The sequence below is a fragment of the Sphaerodactylus townsendi genome, linkage group LG05, assembly GCF_021028975.2.
Source record: "Sphaerodactylus townsendi isolate TG3544 linkage group LG05, MPM_Stown_v2.3, whole genome shotgun sequence".
In the NCBI taxonomy this organism is placed as follows: domain Eukaryota; kingdom Metazoa; phylum Chordata; class Lepidosauria; order Squamata; family Sphaerodactylidae; genus Sphaerodactylus; species Sphaerodactylus townsendi.
The window spans coordinates 31,772,529-31,789,081 of NC_059429.1; the positions used below are offsets into that span (position 1 = coordinate 31,772,529).

The following is a 16,553-nucleotide window of genomic DNA, read 5'->3' on the forward strand; positions in this document are numbered from 1 at the left end:
TTACTGTTTGAAATAAATATTCAAAAAAAATTAACCTACTGATGCCCCAATTAATGTAATTTTATTGGTATCTATTTTTATTTTTGAAATTTACCAGTAGCTGCTGCATTTCCCATCCTCGACTTATATGCGAGTCAATAAGTTTTCCCAGTTTTTTGTGGTAAAATTAGGTGCCTCGATTTATATGCAGGTCGACTTATACACGAGTATATACGGTACTCCTTGTCCTAGTCTGTAGAGCAGCAGAAAACAATTTTGCTCCATGTTCAACATGTTGCAACAGCCACTGCTTTAGATGGATTTTAAGAAAAAAGGTTAGGCAAATTTACTAGAGACAGATCTATCTTTGCCTACTAGCATGTTAGTGGATTCAGAGGCGGAACACCAGCAGTACTATGGCTGCATAAGGCCCTTCTCTTCATATGTTAAGAGGCATTGATCTTTAGGGTGTTATTTAACTTTTATTTTAATTTTGTGCTTTTGAGTAAAGTAAATATTCTATTCTATTGTATTCTGTTAACATTTTTATCTTAAAATTTTGGTAGTTTGGATGAGACTTTGTCTAAAAGCCATTGTACTTTATAGACTTTTACTGACATTGTGGCTTGGAAAGAGGCATTGTGTAGCAAAGACCCATACAGATCACATATATGATTTTCAGACGCTTGCATCTTCCAAGTAGCACACAGATGCCCACGGATTGATATATGCAAACATTTCTTATAGTTAACATTTCTTACAAGTATAATACATATTCACTACAACTTTTTTTAAAAAAATCCTTACTTGATCTTTGGTTTTTGATGAAAAATAGTTTTAGCCTCTCCTTGAAGGTATTTTCATTCATGTAGAATTCAACTTGCACCCTGAAAAGTAAAAATACAAGTGTCAGATTTTAATCCTAGCAGATTAGGTCATAAAACCACCACATGTGCACATGTTTACTTTCAGCACCTGTGCAATGGAGTCAATGAAATATATCCACATGTTTATTTGAATATTACGGGGAGGGTTTGAAAATTTAAATATGCCAACAGGGAATTTCTTTGATCCTGGGAAGTCCATATTGTCACTCTCTGCCTCTTGGGAATTCAACAAGTACACAGCTTAGTGATAAGTGTAGCTGCCTTGATTACAGTGAATTGGCCTGTCACCAGGCAACTAAAGGGCTGCCAGGGACTACCAAAAGAACATTAATATTTCCTGATGAATGGAAATCTCTCCCTCCTGCCCACCTTTGGAAAGCGATACCCTTCAATAAGTGGGAGAAGTTCAGAATTTGATTGCAGGTAGAGAACTGAGAAATAAATCTTGAGTTTAGCTAGACTGGAAGCAACCAAAAGACTGAGATGACATTTTCAGGATTTTTTGGGTCCTCAGATATTAATAATACATGATGAACTGACATTCTCTCTGTCTCAACTGTGCTAGCAGTTGAAAGATATTATTGCACTGAATGTAATGGAGGTCCTGTAGATTTATATATCCTAAATTAACCACAATTATAACATCTAAGGCCAAACTATATGCTACGATGTCCACTGTCCACTATGGTAACTTGCAACCCATATTGAAGTTGTGAGTTCCCAGTGGAAGCTCCATTTTAAAAACACTGTGCAGGCCCTACCCAGATTAGGATAGCTCCTCCCGCCCGCAGTTCTCCCAAGCTGACATGGTTCTGGGTGGGGGAGGCATTATTAAACATGATGGGGGTTTGCATATGTGAGCATTCACAGTATGCAGAGTTTATCTGGCAAAAATCTCTGTGTAGCATATCCAGGAGCTCTGTATAGCATGTCCAGGAGGCAAGGTTGTGGGAGCAATGATCTATGTAACCAGCATGTCAGTTCCAGGTTGATGTGGAAATGCCAGCATCACAAATACTTTAGCACTCTTCCACAAACTCTTTGATTTCCATAAACTTCGGGGGCGGAAGAGAATGTTAGAGCATTCCCTGGCACAATGCTGGTGCTTCCATGTCGACCCAGAAGTAGGTGATTGAACAAGAAGAAGAAGAGTTTGGATTTATATCCCCCTTTTCTCTCCTGTAGGAGGCTCAAACAGCATAAAGGAAGAGAGAGGATTTAACCCGTTCCTTCTCCAGTCATTTATTCAGCATTATTCACCCCGGTTACATTAACCCCTACTGCAGAGAAATTATGTGTATTTTTCCCAGTGGAATTAAAAATAGCTTAGAAAGTGGCTTTGTCAACTCTAAAAATGGCAAGGGCAGGAAGTTTTAAACTCCTCCCTCACTTTTTCTTCACTTTGATAAAGCCATCTTGGAAGCTGCATTTGGAGAAGGAAAACAGTGGTTTAAAATAAACATGGAATAAATTGTTATATAAAAGTGAAGCCTATGACCCAAGTGTTTTCCTGGAAAATGTCTCTGCATGGAAACATTTCCCTATAAAAAACCAACTGAGTCTTTGTGGGACTAATATAGTCACACTTTAAATCCTTTCTTTGATACCATGTCATGTTCCATATAAAGATTTAACTTTTCGAGGGCATTTTATTTTAGATGAATAAAGTTGTAGGTTTTCAGAGATCTGTATAATTTAACTTGAAAGAAAGTAAGTGTTACCACTTTATTTGAATGATTTGAACTTGCATATCTATGTTTTCAAGGGGAAAATGATGGTTGTCATGTAACCTGAAAGAATAGATGTTAATGGTAAGAAGTGATGTAATACTAATGAGGTGCATGAGTCGCAGGGCTAATCACTTTCTTCTGAACTTCCATTATAACTGGCTTCCGTAGCCTGAAATTGCCCTAATTCTATTTCCCTTTGCTTAGCAACCTTGACTGGCATTACACAGTGATGGTTTCCATGACAAAAAGAAAAAGAAAATTTTTCAAACCCCAGCTTATTATATTAACACCACAGCACCCTTTCAAACAGTCTTCAGCGGGAGCTCCACATAGAGTGCATTACAATAATTCATATGGGACTTCCACCCTGCAGGAACAGTAAAGGCAGAACATCCACAGGAGGTGAACAGCTTGGTCGGCTACATGCAACTCCATCCCAGAACCAGACAATGAGAATGATAATTCTTTGGCCAAAGCACAGTGAACCCACAGGAGCTCGGTACTTTCCAGCAGGGCAACTGAGCCGGGTTACTTCCCAGCCTATTTATGTCGAGGCCTGGGAAGTCTGCTTTGCTGGATCAACCAGTCCACTAGTCGTAAGGCTGTCTCCTTGTGCCAGCTCCTCTTTTCTAGCTCTTTGTGTCCAGTTCCAGCTCCTGTTGATGCTCAGACCTTGCTAACCAAGCCAGAGGTCACTACTACTCAAGGAGCTCCGAGTGATCCTGCTTTCAGAGTACAGGACAGGACACTTTCAGCCTTCTTCGAATAGCAAGGTACAAAAAGCAAAGGGAATAAAGCAGGCTATGCTATTCAAGCAGGTAGTGGTCAAGTTAAAGATGTAAAATTTCTGGAAATATTTAAGTCATAGAGGAAACTGAATTTTTCCCCTCCCTGGAACAACATAATCCAGAAATTTGAGGGGGAAGGGGTATAACCCTAGCAATACATCATTGCTTCTGCCATCTGAGAGGTTGCAAAAATCAACATTGAGAATAAACAACACACGTTATGTAAGAAATAAAAACAACATTATTTGAATTAACTGGAGAAATATCACATACTAGGGGACTGAATTAACTGAATAAATATCACACTAGTAGTAAAGCCCATTATACAAATGCAATGGAAAAATGTTGGTGTGTTAAAGATGCCCACCAAGGGGGCTACCCCCTTCCTGCCTTTCCTCTCCCCTTGGCCCCATGTAACCTCATCCTTCTCCTCTTTCCAGATGCCTGCATCAGTATGCAAGGGTTAATGGCAGCCACCAAAGGGGGAGATCCCTCCTGCTTTTTCTCCTTTTTCAGCCCTGTGTTGCTAGAGCCCTCCTCCTTCTCCTCCTGTTCCTGGACTCCTGCTCCTTTTTCCAGATGCCTGTATTGCTACACAACAATTAATGGTGCAGTTGCAACTGCCAGCAGTGCAACCCTCCCATGGGGAGTGGTGATGCCTGTGCCTGCTACTCCTCTGGCAGCTACAGACAGTACAGTGACTGTAATTATTTAGCAGTGGGGGGGAGGGCAAGCATGTGTGAGTAACCGCCACATTACACTGTTTGGTTTGTGTTGTTTTTTATTTATTTATTTTATTTATTTAGACACACAATTAACCCCCAAAACAGCGATAACAATAAAAGAGGCGTCCGCCAACCCCAGTTTTAAAAATTCTCCCCGGGGAAAAAGAGGGGGGGGGTGGAGAGTCGTGTCAGATGGTAGGCCCAGGTATAAGCCAATTAGGGGCCGACTGGGGGGCACCATTCAGCGGCTGGGTCCTCCGAAGGCCCGGCGGAACAACTCCGTTTTACAGGCCCAGCGGAACTCGTTAAGGTCCCGCAGGGCCCGAACAGCCGGAGGAAGGGTGTTCCACCAGGCCAGAGCCCCACCCTAAGCGGTGTGTTTCTAAAGATTGGCTGGAAGTGATTTGTGCAGGGAGACTCATTAGTGACTCGTCACCACCTTTTATATAATAGGAAAGAGATACTAGAAGGGAAAGGAAACAAGTCATTACAATCACCAATGGAAAAAAGAAACTCCAAGCAGTTTCCTATATTTTTGCACAAACCTGCTGCATAAACAGAAATGGCCCACTTTTCACTTTGCTCATATGAAACTCTCTTGCTCCAGATAGTGTTGCCAGCTCTGGGCGAGGAAATACCTGGAGATTTTGGGGATGGAGACTGAGGAGGGTGGGGTCTGGGGAGGGAAGGACTTCAATGGAGTATAATGTCAAAGAGTCTACCTTGCAAAGTGGCGATTTTCTCTAGGTATACTGATCTCTGTCACCTGGAGATCAGTTCTAATAGCAAAAGATTTCAAGCCACCATTGGCCACCATTGTAATGCCCCGGTATAGATGTTATGGCAAGGACTTACCTGCGTACAGTTCTGATCTCTGCATTTTAAAAATATGCTGGGAAACAGGGAAACTAGAATGTTTTATGGAATTGGAGCACCTTTCTTATGAGAAAAAACTGAAGAGTCTGAGACTTTTTCAATTTGGAACTAAGAGGGCATAACTGTATTGGAAGAACTGGACAGAATTAACTTTTTCTCTCTCCCTTCCATAATAACCAAACTCAGGGGCACCTGCTGAAGTTGGTGGATTCTTTACTCAATGAGTAGATAAATTCTAGAACTCACTACCACTTAACATAATGACAACCCAAGTGCAAATGGATTGGACACATTGAGGATAGGTCCATCAACCACAACTATATATGTTGAACTACTACATGCTGAGAAAGTCAAGTTCTGAATAACAGTGCTAGAGTAAGCATCAAGAGGGAGGTAGCCTTAACCTCTATACCCCCTTTGCTCACCCTTCATTGAAGGAAGAATGATTTTGCATGGCTAGATTAATTACTAAACTGATCAAGCAGAGCTGCTTTTATGTTAGATTTCCTAAAGGAATAATGTAATGAGTTTACAATACATTAAAAAAATCCAAACCTAACAGAACATGAAAGCATCACTATTCTTAGCTCATAAAGCACCCCAAAAATCACAACTTTCTCTTGCCAAGTCTTGTAATATTAAAAAGATGGGAAGAGTCAAACATATTTGGGCATCAGCCAATTATGAAGTCAATGGGAACATAATCAATAAAACTTCGGCAAAGGTTTCCAAGATCCAGGCTGAACTGACAGATATGCTGTCTGTCAACACTTCACTCATCAATCACCTAATCTGCCACCAGCATCTAGACCCAAAATATGTTAGCACATTTCACATCAGAATAAACCTGTTAAAATCCTTTAAAAACATATCTTATTCATGATCTCCTATCATATTGCAAAAAGAGAAACTCAATTTTAGTTTGGTTCTTAATGTTACCTACAAGGATATGATCCCCCATATACTTCCTTCCCTTTCAGCTGAAACTCCTTCTGGGTGCAAAGGTAGGACAGTTACAAAAAGCCCACATGGACCTCCAGTCATACGGCATCTCATTACTTCTAGATGAGGCATCATTATTTTGAATCTCTTTTACTTTTTTAACGCCCTTGATATGGTCCCTCCTTGGGGATTGGCTGCACTTTACATGACTTACAGTATTATACTAGCTATAAGCTTCCAACTAACTGCATTTGGAAGGCAGTTTAAACCAATTAAAGCACATTATGCCATCTATCAAGAAGAGCTAATGTGCTAAGATAATGTCCTGTGCCTGCTGCAACCCAGCACCCAGTTATGCACAGTTCAAATGCTAGGGTCAAGCATGTCATAATTAAATGCAGGATTCACAGGATAGAAAAATGGTGCAGTTCATCCATGCTCCAAAGAGAAAAGTAATAGTAACCTGGTTAAGTAGCATTATCCTAGTAAATACTCTCTGAGATTAAAGAAATGGGGGGAGGGGGGGTTGCAAATATCTTCCAAACATTGCTTGTTGGGTTAGATAACTGCCTAAATTTCTATTGGCACAAGGATTCCACCCTCCCACAACAGCCTAAATGCCCTGTGAAAAGGCCATTTTAGGATGCAAGGGATTCACAACAAAAACTTCAGGAAGATTGGTGGAAATCACCTCCTTGCTTGTGTCAAAAGAAGTCTAAGCAGAATCCCAGGAACTGTATTTCCAACAGCTAGCAGTTTGACTTCCTGTCATGACCCTCTCCAACCAGTTTAGCAACTACAATTTGGACTCCTCAAAGAAAGAGCCTGAGAAACCAAAGAAGCTGCCTGAAAAGTACCAGGAATATCAGGAAGAGCTTAACCTAAGAGCAGAGGTACCAGCAATGCCAGAGACCACCTTGTCAGAGCCTGCAAGTGAGTCCTTAACACCAATCCCTGAGTTAGCCACCAGGCTTCCACAGAGCAGGACTTAAACCTGGGCCCACAGTCTCCCAGAAGCTGCTGTCACTCTCCAGAAACAACAACAGCAGGTCTGGGTTGAAGCTATCCAAAGGACCAAAGTGCCAGACTGGATATGTCCAGTCCCAACCCAGAGCCATGAAGGGAAATTGATACTTTCTCTCAGGGTCTTGGCCAAAGCATAGGTCAGAGACAAGAAGCTTTGACAGGTGCCAGAAGTTCAGCTGAGCCACATTATCTGCAAAAGCAGATATTTTTTCATCATGGAACTCAAAAAAGGTCAGCCAACCTTTTTTCCCCCTACCATAATTCAGAATTAGAATCAGGAATGAATTTCTGCAGATTTCAGTCAACCCTTTATTGATTTTTAAAAAATCCCTCCCCCCACCCAAGGTATTAATCTTCACTACTGAACAAGATTGTATGAGAAATTTCATATCCTAAACAGCCTCTACCTTAATCTTGCAACACATCCTAAGCATCAACCAGAAGGAAAAACAGTAGAACATATTTATTATCATATTTCCAGGACAGTTTGGAATGGTTTGCTTGAAAACTGGATGATACTCCAGGGAAGAGAATTCATTATAGAGTTTCTCATTATATATAGTAGGGCTCAACAAACCCCAAGCGCAGGTAAAAAAATGTGCCTTGAAAATGTCTTCTGTCACCTGCCTGGAACCTCAACAACCGACCAGAAGCTGGCAGAAGATAAGAGAGTTTTGGCTAGGCAAGTCTGCTCAGTCTTAGGAGGTGGGAGTGGACCTGTCTGGTCAGTTAGCTCTAGATCATCAAAAGCCATGAAGAGTTTTGAAGGATCAAGAGCTATTTATCAGACACGCCCAGCAATGGCTATTAAAAGGAGCACTCAATATTCAGGGATTTAGAACCAGCAATCCTTTTCCTGGTCAGACAACTGCAGTGTGGAGGGGAAAGGGGTCAAAAGCATCCTTTCCATTCTCTCCAGAGGTCTAGAGCTTAGGCTCAGCAGCTAGATTTTCCATGTACACCACAAGCCCTCTGTTGCAACCGTGCTTGAGACCATGAGCATTTAGGGTTGCAGCCCTGCTTGAGAACATGAGCATTTAGGGTGCAATGATAAAAATGTGCCCCCTTTTGGAAGCAGGGCTTGTGTTTGTCAACAGGGGGGCTTGTGTTTGTCAACAAATATGGGAATGATACCAGAGGGGTCGAATCTGGGCTAAACTCCTAGCAGAGCCACTCAAGGCAAAATAACAAATGATACACCAGGAATCAACAGATACATCTGCAGAAGTGGACAGTTCAAAAGGCGATGGAGGTGGAGAAATCCTTGAAAGGTCACTACTTGGCAGCAGCAGTAGTGGAAGGAGATACTAGTGGAGGAACTTTCTTACACAATGGCAGTGCCACCACAGCTAGCTTTGTTTAATACTGTGCAGAAGGTGGCAATGGTAAACCACTTCTGACAACCTTTACCTTGAAAACCTTCTAAGATAATACAAAATGAAAAAAAGATATTGGTTTTTTGTGCACTTACAGTTTGCAGTGTGGCTGTGTGCTTTGCGGGGGGGGGGGGATTCCCCATGGTTTCCCAATCCAAAGGGAAATCTCCTCCTGTTAAGTATCCTTAGATGAGACAATCCACCATTTTGCCAGCCCACTGCTGCCTTTTTTGCTTCCTTTCAATCCCCTTTATGGTGCCTTTTTTCCCCATTCTTTGATCTAGCATTATTTTGCTGGCTTAAAAAAAAGATCGATAAATCTTCACTGCTAATGTTAACCCACCCCCTTCAGATTGCTCTTAATGTAATGGTGGAACTGATGAAACTACTGCCCACCCGCCGCTTCCTTGTTTCCATTGACCTTTGCCTTTTGTTTGTTTGCTCACTTCTTTTTGCTTTTTTATGAAAAAATGACTTCTGTGTTGCTTCTCTGCCACAGTCTTTTGTTGTATCGATAGACCTTCATTATCGTTTAAAAAATTAAAAGAAGCCCTTCCTGAAGATTTCAAATGGCAGAACTAGGGCAGGAGAAGGCTGGGAGGACCGAGAAAACCCAAAGGGGGAGAACACACCCATATGCTTCACTTTTCCTGTGTAGGCAGAGAAAAAAGTAGCACTTTCTCTGCTTTTGGAAACCATGGGATTCTCTCATCTGCTGCGCAGTGAGTTCAGGAGCAGGGCAAACGTGCACAATTGAGAATTTGACCAAAAGGTAATGTACCCTTGCTGCGAACCAGACCACATCAACAAATGGCTATTCCCCAGGTTGGATGGCATTCAGTCAGCTACTGAGGAAGAGAGGAGGAATACTAGGAAATGTTAAAGTGAACAGGAAAATGGGAAAGCCCAACATGAAATGGCTTGGCTCTATCAAGAAAGTCATGGCCCTCAAATTGTAAGACCTGAGCAAGGCTATTAACAGTAGGACATTTGGGAGGACACTGATTCATAGAGTTGCCATGAGTTGGAAGCAACTTGACAGAACTTAATACACACAATAAAAATGGTTCATCTGCCTAGGAATGTAGACATCTTTAAGCAACTGCAGAAGCAGGTTAGAAAACTGCTAGATGATACAGGAGCCTTACAGTGTATTCCCATGTGGAGTTGATCCAGTAAAAGTCGATTGAAGCTAATGCATTCAGATTCAAGTTACTCTACATAGGTTTGCACTGTGGGAAGGATTCCCTCTCTTCCAGCCTCATTTTGACTTGCCAGACCAATCATATGTTTGTTTACTTGGAAGTAAGAAAGGGCAGAAGGTTTCATTCTCAAGTAAGCCTGCATAGAATTGCAGTTTTTTATTACCAAAGTTTATTTGTATTATGGGTAGAAAAGATTAAGTACAAAAATGAGGCAGAAGATTGACTGGATGCTATTACCTAGTGGTTGCTGGATTGGGTATTCCTCTCCTCTGCCACAATCCTATCTTCTTAAGATGGAGGAAGGTCTAAAATGAACAACATACATAACTCAGTATTTCCAGAAGCAATGATCGTCACTAGTACTGGATGGCCTTCAGTGATGTTACGGGGAGAGTCTGATGACATCTTGGGAGGGTTGAAATTAGGCTGCCTCTTCAGTTTTTGGGCGGCCTCTAAATCTGCAGAAAACCTATCAAGACATGGTATACAGGATACAGACTTCACACCCTGCACATAAAGGGAAGCAGGAAGTTATAACCTGTTCTCAGACTTTTCAAGGAAACCAGAATACCATGAACTGAATATGTACCAAGCTGTCGTCCACCATGTATATTGTAGAAGAACCCTAACAATTCTGACGCTGCCATGCAGCAGTCCTACACATGCAACAAAGCTTACAAGTAAGTGCCCCATAAAGCTTCACTATTACACAAAAGTCCTTTTGACTGAGTGCCCCAATACCCTTTTAGATCCCTCAGTACTGCAGGAATGAAGGCAGTTGTGACCTTCATTCTATGCTTCTGGCTCTGCTGTCCACCTGTCCCACCTCAGTGCTGCCCAGAGCATCTGGAATCTGATCTGTTGTGGCAGTCGAAGAAGGGATTCAGATGATAGGGAAGGGGCAGGCGAACTGATGGCTGCCTCCTGTCCAGTTGTTTCAGGGGATCTGAAAGTATACGTCCAGTATCCCAAGTGAAAAGGGAAATGCCTAAATATTCAATATACATTCTACATATTCGTGAAAAAAATTAATTGCTTCAAAACAATGCATCACAAGAGTGTTTGCTGTGGCTTCCCATCAATGACTCACCCTAACCATACACATTCTCTTGCTTTCTCTGAATGGTATCTTTGCCTTTGAGATTTGTTCACTCCACACACAAAGAAAAGAAAAAAGAAACCTAAATCGCAATGGCAATATAAGAAGACAAAAATATGTATTATCCACCACTACCTCAAAACACAAAGCAGAATTTGTTGACTTGTTTTCCCAAGAGCCTGAAGAGGTTTATTTTCTGTTATGGCTGATCATTGACAAGAGAATCAGCAGGTGCTCTTTTCAGTCTACAAGAACACATCTCCTCACAGCAAGGTTACACTCTCAGAATGCCTAATATTCCCAGCTCTTGATCTGGAGTCACACTAGGGCTTCAATAGGAAAGCTATCCCCCAGGTAAAGAATGAAGGAGCAGCAGTACAGTCTACAAACAATGAAGATGAATTACTTAAAAATACAGGCTGGAACACAAAAGGGAATGTAATCATTTTGCACGTAACTGATGCTTCCATGCTTCGCAAAGAGCAACCTCGTTGGATCTGACTACACATCTATTTAGTCCAGTATGCTGTTCCTAACGGGCCAACCAGGGACCCTCCCTCGAGGTTGGCTCCAACTACAACCACAATTGATATTTAGGGGCACACTAACTCTGGATGTTCAATTTCTTTTATTCAAGATGTTCCAGAGAATCTCTTACTACTCTTTAAACACTAAAATAAAACAAAAGTGTGGGGATAAGGCTCAACAGTGACTTAAAAATAGGGGAAACGCTTCTGTGTTCTGGCAACACTGTCCCAGTCCTCGCTAGCCCTTCCAAATAGTAGAATGAAAACAAGTCGGGGACAACATTGTGGTCACCTCCAACCTTTCTTCTATTGCTTTCAGTGTATGTATTTCACAGAATACCCAGTCATGCACAGTCCCTTATACTTACATTACTATATCTCAACAAATACTTGCATACATTCCAATGAATACACATACACAATCCATAGACTGGAGACAGTACTTCCTCCTGGGATCATTATTCTTGCAATGCCTATCCATTTCTACCTCCTTCCAGTACCTGAAAAGGAGTAGTTTCTTACAACTGATATTAACCTTTATTTTAAAGTGAGGGAGGTTGGATTGAGGATTGAGGAGACTTGCTACAAGTGTAACCAGGGAAATGGAATCACCTGAATTCATGGATTACAAGTGTGGTATAGTAGTTACGAGCAGCAGACTCTATTATGGAGAACAGGAGTTGATTACTTCTCCACATGGCACCTGCTGGATGAACTTGGGTCAGACACAGTTCTCTCAGAACTCTCTCAGCCCTACCTACCTCACAAGGTGCCTGTTGTGGGTAAGGGAATGTGATTGTAAGCTGCTTTGAGATGACAACAACAACAACAACTACTACTACTACTACTACTACTACTACTACTATTCCCTCTTTGCCTTCTCCTCCAAACTGGAGTGGACAAGGGGTTTGCAGCACCTGACTGCTCCTCCACTTCTCTCTCCTCACAATACCCTATGAGAGAAACAGCCCGGCTACCCACCTTACATGCCTAGACAACTCCCCCAAAGTCTGTGAAAGCTAGTGGTCTTCTGAATCTTCAGAGAAATCTTTGGCCCCACCTGCTGCCATGTTTCCTCCTCCCATTACCCTGACTGGGCTAAACTGATGACAACTGTTGTCAGAGGCTGCAGTGAGGCCTTAAAAGGGCCCAAACAATGTAGCTTCGCTTGTGGCCACTGTCATAGCAGGCTTCTCTGTTGTCCTTGTGGTGAGTTTCTGAATAACCATCATTTAGGGTTGCCAAGGTAGGGACTAATAATCTCCTGAGATTACCAGTGATCTTCAGATGACAGAGATCAATTTCCCTGGGAAAAAGAACTGATTTGGAGGATGGACTGTATGGCCTCTTCTCTCTTCAAACCCTACACTCCTGAGGCTCCACCCCAAACCTCCAGGAATTTCCCAACCTGGGAAATTCCCAAACCCCAACCTGGGAAATTTCCCAAACCCCACTGAGGCCTCTTCTCTCTTCAAACCCCACACTCCTGAGGATCCACCCCAAACCTCCAGGAATTTCCCAACCTGAAGTTGACAACTCTACATTTTTTTACTTCTAGGTAAGCCCAGGAATGGCTCTGGTAATGGCAATGGATACAGATCCACTCACAGACAGTTTGTATCCCACAGACTTATTCCATGAGCATTTCCATCAGCAAAGTGGAACTTCCTTGCCTCTCCCCCACTGCAGGTCCCAATGTTTCTTGAAATACTGAACCTGCAGGGCTGAGGACCCCCAGGAACAGAATGAATGGAGGCTGAAGGTCTGCCATGGGAAGATGCATTGGTTAAAATCAGTCTCTCTTCCCCTCATGGAACTCCTCTACCTGAGAAGGAAGGTGGCTGATATAATTTTATCCATTTTCATTTCATATGAATAATTGAACTGCCAGCATGAATCTTCTTTCTCAGTATAATAAAATAATTTTTAAAATGTATAAGTGTTGGCAAGCAAAATTGGTCAGTCATATACTGTCCAAGTCAAATATTGTCATATATTGCATGAAGCCAAAAGTGTCACTGGGTAGCTGGCAGCATACTTTCTTTATCATTGATAAAGGGCAGAGCATGGAGAGCAAGAGCTTTGGACACCAACCCACCTCCTGCCTTCGAACTAATCAGGAGAAGACCTAACCGCATAGCATTGCTTCTCCCGCTGCCCACCTGCTACAGGCATCTCCAGTCAGATTCCACATGCTTCAAAACACTTGCTGCTAATTTACTGTTTTAACTTCATTTTAAATTATATAGTGGGTTGGATCACTCATTCTCATTAAATGCCCCTCCTTCTTTCAAAGCTGGCCCCTGTAGTTTCTGTCCATGCAGGTCCCATGCTCCTCCAGGATAGGTTTTTTGGTCATCAAAGGGGACCCCCTTTTTTTCTTTTTCACCAAGAACTGTAGGTTAGTCCTAGCAATCCAGGTTAAAACCAAAAAGAAGACCTGTCTGGTAAATTGTTCATATTTATAGAAACCTTACCTAACCTTATTGGAAGTTTTGTGAAAAGTTAATCCAATTAATTCCACAACAAAGTTTACTTTGAACTGTGTGAATAAAAAAGGCCTCTAGTAGAGATTTGGCAGTAAAGGTTAGAGGACCAGGTACACCAGAATATTTGCTGAGGATCAGTGCAGTCCTCCAGAACCAGCACCTTACAGTGCAATGAAGTTCATCAATTTGTGCTGCGGCCACCTCCAAAAGAGCCTTCAGATGACACAGCAGAGAGGGACACTTGAAATCCCTACTATTACCCAAAGTGTGGCATAAATTCTAGAGCCCGGGGGCTGGCACTTCAACATTGAAATGCCAGTGGAACCCAGCTAGTGTCAGCTTGCTCCAGACCTCCAGGTTTTGGCACCATGGAGCAGAGGGGTGGCCAGTCACTGGTGTGTTTGCCCCCTGGGCCAGCGAGGCTGCCCCTTATGCAATGGAGAAGGTAAATGCATTGGTGCAGTCCTCTGCCAAGTCCTCTGCAGATTTGCACCCCCTTTTGGATTGGGCTGTTAATGTCCAAGTTAAAGTTTCTTAAACGATCAATCCCACCCCAAAAGAAATCATTAGCTTCAGGAGTGGTGCTATTGTTTTCAGCATTTAGAGCACCCATTCAGGTTCTAGGCTTGTTCAGTCATTGTGATTTTAGCATCCCAATCATGCATAAGAATAGAGTGTACTATGTGTGATCCTCTTGATACATGCAGTCACCACATATTTTTGAGTGTACACATTCACCTGTACAGAAGCAGGAAAATAAGCATGTTGCCTTACTCAACATACTATGACAACTGTTCATCATGGGTAGAATTTTTTTAGGTCACAGGGAGCCATATCCTCCAATCAGTCGTAAATGATATTAAAGATCTTCCTAAGCAACTTCCAATGTGGACTTTAGGAGAAAGAATTCTGAATTTTTTATTTTCTCTCAAACTCTCTGATCCCCCAAGTATCAGCAGTTTTTCTTAAAGAGTGAAGGCTTGGATCTTTTTGAGTTTCATGTTTCAATCCTTTTCATTTGAAATTTCAAACTGGTGTTCCATTTCTTTTCCTCTTGGGAATTTTTCCTTATTCCATATTCATAGATTCTATATCCTTAGGGTTTCCAACTACCAGTTTTAAAGCTAAATTTGAAGAAATTCGACAACTTTTTCCTTATACTACTTGTAATTTTTCGCTTCACTGCAGATTACAATACATATGTGGATATCAAATTCCATAATGCGTCTTTCTAAAATAAGGAAATAAATTCCTCATCCATAGCTTTAACTTCAAATAAACCCATATAACAGGGTCCCTGATCATTTTTTTTTATCCCATGGACACCTTTGGAATTCTGACACAAAATGGGGGTCACAAGTGACTCACAACCACAGAATAGCTGCCACAGGACAAAGAGGCAACCACAAAATATCAGAGAGCAAGGTTATTCATGACTCTGAAAACAGGTCATCAACATCTAGGTATAACCTCTATGTATACAAAAGAAATATGCATATTGAGCAAGCTAAGAATCTCATCTGGAAGTATCTGTCTTCATTTTGCAGACATCTCACTAATACAAAAGGGGGGGGGAGAGTACTTGTCCTAGCTATCCCTTTCCATGATCCCAGACATTTTTAACCTGCACTATAATTTATAGCAATGAAAGTTGGTGCTGTAGAGGAAGTGAGAATATGACCATTTTTTGATCAGAGCATAATTTTTTAAAATGAGCAAAATTTGATGTGGTGATGTTATCATACCTGAACTGAATTTCTACATACAGTATTTGCCTCAATTACATTTATGGATACAAATCCCCATGTACAACTTTCAAATATTTTAATTTCAATATTTTAGATTTCAATATTTTAATCTCATGCCCGTGCCACATTCTAGCTAATAATTTTCACACTGCTATCTCTTTTGCTTATTTTCTGCTTCTCCCACCTGCCATAATCAAAAAGCTCTCATCCTTAAACATGCCCACCTTATATATTTAAGTAATTGAAATGTTATATAAAACTGTATGAACAGATTTGGTTGCAGATGCATCGAGTGGGCAGCAAATTCCCATTAGCTAAATGTCAGTTAAAATCCCAGTATAAAAGGTTGTATCAAATTATTCTTTGTCGGGTTTGCCCAGACAGCCACCAGACTGTCAGTTTTACAGATTGCAGCGCTAAACTCATTGTGTGCAATAGGATACATTTCTCAACAAACTCAACTATTAGAACAGATATTAAAGCTAAAACAGTCACTTCCATTTCTTTTCAACCAATTCTACTGAGTGACTCAGGTGAAAGTTCTGCAGGTATTGCTTGGCAAAACATTTCTCTTGGTTGGAAACCTTTTACTAATATGAAAGCTTTAGAAAAGGAAGAAATACATACAGCAACAGAGTTTGGACAATCTTTTGACTCAACAATGTTTGGGAGGTATCTGCCAATTCTAAATATTGTGGCATCAAAAACTAGCATGCTGCATGATATTTTAAATTTTGTTGAGACACACTCACAATTAATTCAACTTCATTTAGATGAGGTAGCATCCAGATGTCATGAGTCTTTTCCTGAAATAAGAATGGATGCTGTGCTTGTTCATGCCACCTTTTCACTTCCCCATGCAGGATTATCACATGTGAAAACTTCCTGTTTTGTGAAGTCAGGAATCAAGATCCAGTTTCTTATGATGTCTGCATGCAATTGCCTGAGTGAGGGGCAGTTTGTTTTTCTCACTCTCTCATTACACTCTCTCACACATACTCTCACACTGAACCAGGATTCAGGAAGGAGTACATGTACATGACAACAACCTTTAATCATGCTCATCACAGACAAATAGAGCTTTGATACTGAACCTAAGTTTGCATTTTTGAAGACAGCAAGGGGGGAGGGGAGAGAGAAACTGTGGCTTAGTGGT

The 16,553-nt window shown here is 41.4% G+C and overlaps 1 protein-coding gene across 1 annotated transcript in view; it reads right to left on the reverse strand.

Annotated features, from left to right (window-relative positions):
• The window catches only part of KCNT2 (potassium sodium-activated channel subfamily T member 2), a 252,026-nt gene that overhangs the window by 169,092 nt on the left and 66,381 nt on the right, over positions 1 to 16,553 (reverse strand). The window contains exon 2 of the mRNA XM_048498157.1: positions 787 to 866. Within this exon, the coding sequence (XP_048354114.1) occupies positions 787 to 866 (80 nt within the window). The remainder of the gene's footprint in view (positions 1 to 786; positions 867 to 16,553) is intronic.